The 7,583-nt window shown below is 38.6% G+C and overlaps 1 protein-coding gene across 1 annotated transcript in view; it reads left to right on the top strand.

Annotated features, from left to right (window-relative positions):
* ARPP21 (cAMP regulated phosphoprotein 21) overlaps window positions 1-7,583 on the top strand; it is a 150,443-nt gene that overhangs the window by 72,264 nt on the left and 70,596 nt on the right. The window contains exon 14 of the mRNA XM_042782805.1: window positions 6,212-6,393. Within this exon, the coding sequence (XP_042638739.1) occupies window positions 6,212-6,393 (182 nt within the window). The remainder of the gene's footprint in view (window positions 1-6,211; window positions 6,394-7,583) is intronic.

Genomic DNA, 7,583 nt, shown 5'->3' with positions numbered 1-7,583 from the left:
GAAAGAGGGGGAGGCCTTCAAGGAGATGGATTGACACGGTGGCTGCAATGATGGGCTCAAGTATAGCAGGGATTGTGGGGCTGGTGCGGGATCAAGCAGTGTTTTGTTCTGCTGTGCATGGGGTCGCTATGAGTCGGAAACGACTCGATGGCACTTAAGAACAACATATTCTGTATTGTGAGCCCCTAGTGGTTCTGAGGCTAAGTGCTCAACTTCATACCAAAAATGTCAGTGATTTGAACCCACAAACAACAGCTCCATGGGAGAAAGGCGTTACAGTCTGCTTCTGTGAAGATTAAACTCAAAAAACCCAAACTCACTGCCGTCGAATCAGATCTGACTCATAGCGACCCCTCAGTGGGTTCTGAGGCTGTATCACTGTGGAAGTAGATTGCCCAGTTTTCCTTCCAAGGAGTGTCTGGTGGGTCTGAACCACCAGTCTACTGGTTAGCAGTCAAATGCTTTAGGCATTAGCTTTGGAAGCCCTATGGGGCATTTCTACTCTGTCCTATAGGATCACTATGTGTTAAAATTGATTCAATAGCAGTGGGTTTGGTTGTTTTGGTTTATTCTATATTATATTATATATTATGCTAGAAATAATATAAAAATTTCATTATAAAATATAAATACATATTTTATTTCTCTTGGAAATATAAATTATAGTAGTATTTGGTAGACATAGGCCCACTTTGAACATTTTGTTTCTTAAGTCTATGTCTTTTTTGTTCCTCTGTTCTGCCACACTACTTTTTTTTGTGTTGTTAGATGGATATTTAATGGTGAACTATTGCAATTCCTTTGTTGTTTCTTTGCTTTTGTTTTTACATCTTAACATAAGACAATCTAGTTCAGATTTCAATAGTATACCAATACTTTGCTTTAATATACTTCTGTTCTCTTCCTTCCTTCTTTGTGCTAATATTGTAATAAAAATTAAAAATACAAATCTTTATAACTTTTCAACCCAGTTATATAATAATTTCTTTATGCAACTGACTTTTAAATCAAACAGGAGAAAAAATATTACAAACAAAAATGCAATTTTAAAGTCTTTTATGTTTATCTATGTAGTCTCATTTCCCAGTGTTCTTTATTTCTTCATGTGGCTTTGAGATACCATATAATGTCCTTTTATTTCCACCTGGGAGACTCCCTTCATCTTTTTCTTTCATGGCAGATCTGCGAGTGATGAATTCTTGCAGCTTATTTTTGTCTGAGAATGTCTTAATTTCATTTTCATTTTTGAAGAAAAATTTACTAGATCTAGAATTCTTGGCTGACAGGCCTTTCCACACTTTGATGATGCCATCCGCTATCTTACGGTTTTCATGGTTTCCAACAAGAGTCAGAAAATCCCTTTTGCATGATGAGTTGTCTTTGTCTTGATGCTTTCAAAATTCTCTCTATGGCAATTCTCAGTTTGGTGTGGTGTGTATAGGGATCCTTCTGTTGCATTATATCCATTTAAAAACCAATGTATTTCTTGAATGTGGAGATTAATATTTTTCATCAAGTTCGGGAAGTTTTGAGCCATTTTTCTTCTTATTATTTTGTGCTTTTTCCTTTTTTGGACTCCCATTTGATGATGTCTTATATGCCTGTAAGGCTCTTTCCATTTTTTTTTTTTCCTATTTCTCAGACCTGATAACCTTTGTCGATCTTCAAGTTTGTTGGTTATTTATTTCACCAGTTCAGATATGTTGCTGAAATTTATTATTATTATTATTTATTTCAGTTATTTAATTCTAGAATTTCTTTGTGAATATTTTTTCTTTTATAATTTCTCTCTGTATATTGATATCCTGTATTTGATGAGACATAGCTGTCATGCTTTTCTTAAACTCTTTAATCAGTTTTCTTTGTTTCTTTGAACATATTTATAATACCTGAGTCTTTGTCTACAAAGTCCAACATCTTCTAAGCCCCCTCAGATCCATACATGTTTTTTCACCATGCATGGAACATATATTCTTATTTCTTTGCATGACTTATTTTTGTTGTTGTTGAAAACTGGACATTTTACATAATATGTTCTGTCAAGTCTGGTGTCAGATACTGTCTCTTCCTCAAATTTGCTGTTGTTGGTGTTGTTTTTGTTAGTTTTTCTACTTGCTGTTTATTTAGTAACTTTTCTGGATAAATTCTGTAGATGTTATATTCCCTCCTTGTGTGCACATTGAGTTATCCGTTTATTTATTTATTTATTTATTAAAGATTGGGTTCCTATGGCTCATCCAAGATTAGTATATCTTAATGAGCAGACAGTGATCAGTAATAATATTTTCTTAAATGACTTGCCAGTATTTCTTCTATATTTTTCTAAAGAGATTTGTGAGTGGAGGTATATCTTTAAACTTTAGTCAGTTTATAAGACTGCCTTCTCTTTTACTCTCTGCTTGGTAAGACCTCAAAATCAGTCAGAGAACAATTGTAGGATCCTTATCCTCTGTTGGCTTAGTGCCTAAGGCATGTGACTGCTAACCAGAAGGCTGGTGGTTCAAACCCACCAGCCACTCCTCAGAAGGAAGGTTGGGCAATCTACTTCTGTAGTGATAACACCTCAGAAACCCAAGGAGGGGTCGTTATGAGTGGGATCCGACTCGATGGCAGTGTGTTTGGTTTGGTTTTTTGGTATGCTTTCCTAAGAAGCTCTGGTAGAATAGTAGGTAAGACATTTGGCTGCTAAGCAGGTCAGCAGTTCAAACCCACCAGCTGCTGTGAGGGAGGAAGATGAGGCAATCTACTTCTGTAAAGATTTGCAGTCTTAGAAACCCCATGGTGGTCACTATGAGTCAGAATTGATTTGATGGCAGTGGGTATTCTCTCCTAAGGAGCTCTGGTGATGCAGAGGTTAACACATTTGATTACTAACTAAAAGGTAAGTGGTGTGAACCCACCAGCTGTTCCATGGAAGAAAAATGAGCCAGTCTCCTTCTGTAAAGATTTACAGCCTTGGAAATCTGATGGGGGTCGCTATGAATCAAAATCAACTCAATGGCAGTGAGTTTGGTTTGGTTTTAGTTATCATCTCCTGGTCTTCCCTGGGTATGCATACAGCACTGTATGTACATGTAGACCTCTAGATTCCCAGGAAAATGTCAGAGCTTTTCAAAGTTCCCTGTGGTCATCTAGTTTTTGAGGTCTTCTTTTTAAATTTTTAGCCAGGTTCTTATTGCCCCAACAGAAATCATAGCCTTAGGCAGCTGTGATGTTACCAGCAGATTGCTATTGTTTTGGGTAATGAACTGAAATCTGTGCCCATTCAAATAGCCTTAATGCCTTGGAATGGAGATTTTGCAGGGAGTTGCTCTTGTTGTCTTTAGGTGCTATCAAGTCACCTCCAACTCATAATGACCCATGTACAACATAATGAAACACTGCTTAATCCTGCACCATACACAGTTGTTGCTATGTTTGAGCCTATTGTTATAGCCACTGTGTCAATCCATCTCATTGAAATTATTCCTCTTTTTCATTGACCCTCTACTTTACTAAGCATGACGTCCTTCTCCAAGGACTGGTCTCTCTTGGTAACATGTCCAAAGTAAGTGAGACAGAGTACTAAGGAGCTTTCTGGCTGTGTTTCTTCCAAGACAGATTGCTTTGTTCTTCTGGCAGTCCACAGTGCATTCAGTGTTCTTCACCAACACCGTAATTCAAATTTATCAATTTTTCTTCAATCTTCCTTATTCATTGTCCACCTTTCACATATGTATGAGGCAATTGAAAATACCATAGATTTGGATCAGAAGCATCTTAATCCTCAAAGTGATATCTTTGTTTTTTTCTAACACTTTAAAGATGTCATTAAAAATCTTCAAGTGCTGGCAAAATATTGACTGTGCTCTGGGGATGGGGCTTTTCATGGAGTTCTAGAAGTGGTTATTCCTTCTTATTGGTTGTGAAACTGTTAGAATTTCACACCTACTCCATCACAGAGCAGAAGGTCTTTGGGTGGGAATAAACAAATGCCACACTCTGCCATCAAGTCGGATCCAACTCATAGTGACCCCTCCTTGGCTTTCCAAGGCAGTGTCATTACAGAAGTAGATTGCCCAACATTCCTTCTAAGTAGTGGCTGGTGGGTTTGAACCACCAGCCTTCCGGTTAGCAGTCAAGTGCCTTAGGCACTATGCCGAATAGTCCTAAGTTAAAATGCCACAGGTTCTACTTTCTTACCACAATTCATTAATTTATAGGGGATAGAGGATTTTAAGTTCATTCTTTGGCTTTAATTTCTAGAATTCTGAAATAGTTTATTTAATATTTTTTGCTAGTATTTTCAACGTTTTTATTGGAAAGTGGTCTCACTAAGAATTTTATTTCCTTGTTCTGGAAGCTATTTCCTGAACATTTGGGGTTTTGGAACAATTTGCTATTCATGAGTTCATACCTCAATATGTGTTGGGTTTCTGAGGCAGCAAGCATCACTACAGAAGTAGGTTGCCCAACCTTCCTTCCAAAGAGTGGCTGGTGGGTTTGAACCACCAGCCTTCTGGTTAGCAGTCAGATTCCTTAAGCACTGTACCACCAGAGTTCCCTTGGTTTTCTTCACGTATATTATTAAAGAACCAAGCTGACTTTCAAGAGCTATTCCATGCTTCTTATCCTGGGTAGAAGTGCTCATGCAAGCGCTGCATATCAGAGCAATGTTTGAATTGATAGGCTTTAGAATATGTAGTTGGGAAGTCCTCATTCAAGTTATTTCTACCATCTCCTTATTGCTGAGGAGCCCCCTACTCTGAGATCCCAGTCCCATTCTGGAATCTCTATTCCTTCCAGGCATTTTCCTCAGGTTTCTACAGATATTTCTATGGCTTTAACTGGAGGAAAAACTTTTCTTCTATTCACTTTCTAATAGGGTCTCAGCAGTTATGAAAAAGGTAAGAAAGACCCATAAACAGCTGCACAAAGAGTTTATCAACATATTCCACGATGTTCTGACTCTTCTTATTCTGCCAGTACTAGTGTGATTCTACCTCAAAATATGGCTTTTGCCTCTCCCACTTTCTATTGTGGTCAGTTCTAATTATCAGTTACGATTGGAATTTTTTGTGACCTAGTTGTAAACTTGGATGATTCATCTAAGTTATTTGGTGAAATGGAAAGTGAATGAACTTTAGAGTCATACTGAGCAGGTCATTTTGTGGTTCTTCCACTTACTTTTTTCCTCCCATAATAAGTTATCTGCTCTCTCTGAGCCCTACTTTTCTTGTCTGTGAATTAATATGACATTTCTTACTTTTAGGTTTATTGGAAGAACTAAGATCAGCTATGTAAGATCTCTTGCCACTGTGCTTTCCATATTGGAAATTGGTTTGTTCTCCTTTACCTCCATCTTTGCTCCCCTTTTCCTCTCTTTTATTTATGGTACTTCACTCTCTCCCTCTCAGCTCCTTGTTCCTATAACCTTGCCAGTGGGCTTTCATTTTCTCTTCTTAATAACAGGGAGAAGGTACTTTCCTTCCTCTCAGAGTTGTGATGAGGCTGAAAGGATACTATTGTGTAAACTATAAAATTCCAATCAAATATAAAGCAATGCTATTATTAATGGTAGTATTAACAATAGTGAACCATGCCATTATTTCATAAGTCACAATAATGTATCTATGTTTCACCATCTGTGATGGATTTGTTATGTACCTCTTTAAAGTCTAAATTTCTGTTTACCCCTGGTTGGGTCTATATACAGCAGTGAGTGAATGGATGTGTTATATTCATTGTATTATGAACATTTGTGAAACTGGTAATGCTTCTGAATTGGTGACCAGACTTAGTGGAAGCAAAACAATTGCATTGGTAAATAACTTGTAACAGAATGTAGTCAGAGTTGTGTAAATGGAAAGCAGCTGTTATCTTTTGGTGTATGTTCTCTTGCTGATGGCTATGAGGTGAAGGGCAACGAAACATGTGGCTTTGTGAAGATTGATTCTCCACAAGCCTTCTCCACTGAGAGCCACTGTACATGGATGCACTGAGCTTTGATATATCTCCCAGAAGGTGGTGGATATATACACTGTTTCTTAAAATGCTGTGGGCTTACATTGTCATCTAGAGTAACAAGCAGTAAATTCCTCACATTGACCAAGGTTCTGGTGTCCTGTATTTCCTGCTTTGCCCCTTTATTTTAGGGTACTTTCTAAGTGGTTCTTTCTGCCAAAGGAGAGATTGGGAAAGTCACTCAGAACAACTTATGATTCAATTGTAGGCCAGCCCTTTGTAAATCCCGATGGAACTCCTGCAATATACAACCCACCCAGCAGTCAGCAGCCCCTGCGGAGCACGATAGTGGGGCAATCCCAGCAGCAACCACAACAGCAGCCCTCTCCTCAGCCTCAGCAGCAGGTCCAGCCATCACAGCCGCAGATGACAGGCCCACTGGTCACTCAGGTAAGTAGCCATTTGGAAGGTAGGGAGAGAAAATGCCCAGCGATGAAGGCTGTGTGCTCTTCCAAGCATCAGTGCATCAGGGAGAGGGTAAATTTTCCATAGATGTCATCTTCATCCACTCGAGCTTCATAAATGAATAATGGTTTGCTATTTGACAGGATTTCATCTGAATCTTTAAGTTCAGATAAGCGATCTGTTCCCATTCATTGACTTGCACTGAAAGGGAATGGTACTAAGGAGAATGAGAAAGGGAATGGTACTAAGGAGAATGAATGACTAGCATTTTCTTAGGTCTGAATGTTATTTTTAAGATATCCAGAAGCCTTTGTCTTTGAGGCTAAGCTCAGAATCCCATCCAAGCTTTTGCATCCTCTTGTTGACCCATTCCCATTATAGACTAAGGGCTCATGTTCTCAGGTCAGAATGAAACTCTCTATCAATGAGAAGAGCAAAAATCAGTTAATTCCTAGCCTAACCTGGCTGTCCACACATCCTTTAGAGAAACACAGATCCGCCTTCTTTCCTGTATTGTTGTTGTTGTTAGTTGCTGTCAAGTCTGTTCTGACTTCTGCCAACCCCATGTGTACAGAACAGAATTGCTCCAAAGAGTTTTCAAAAGCGAGATCTTTCCAAAACAGTTTGCCAAGCCTGTCTCCTGTGGACCTTCTGGGTGGGTTCCAGCCATTGAACTTTTCCTGGATTACACATAGAAAAAGTTGGTAGAAACCTGATGTGTCCCAAGTAGGCCACCAGAGTGAACCTCTTATTTGTTTATTTTTTCTTAATTCTTAGTCTCTACATGATATTTTTATAGAGAATCTCTATCTACCATGACTAACATTAAAAGTATGGCACTATCTTCTTCTTTTTTAAAATCGTGGTAATATCTATGGAACAAAACATTTGCCATGCCTATTCCTTACATGTATAATTCAGTGACATTAATTACATTCATCATGTTATTCAACCATCACCACTATCTTGAGTAGGAGGAGGGGCCAATTTGTGTTCACTCTGCAGAAATGAACTTCCTTCAAGGCTGTCTGGCTCTGGTCCATCAGACCTTGACTTTTAGTTAGTAGCTGGTGCTTCTCTCTGGAATGTACTAAACCAAGAGAACCTATAAGGGACAGTGTTGAGCTTCAAATACCACAGCCTTCCTGTGAGATTCAACAATGCTTTCCTGTTAC

Source organism: Orycteropus afer, unplaced genomic scaffold (genome assembly GCF_000298275.1).
Source record: "Orycteropus afer afer isolate SDZICR_OR568_19922 unplaced genomic scaffold, OryAfe1.0 scaffold00473, whole genome shotgun sequence".
Taxonomy (NCBI): domain Eukaryota; kingdom Metazoa; phylum Chordata; class Mammalia; order Tubulidentata; family Orycteropodidae; genus Orycteropus; species Orycteropus afer.
This window is presented reverse-complemented; position numbering and strand designations above follow the sequence as displayed.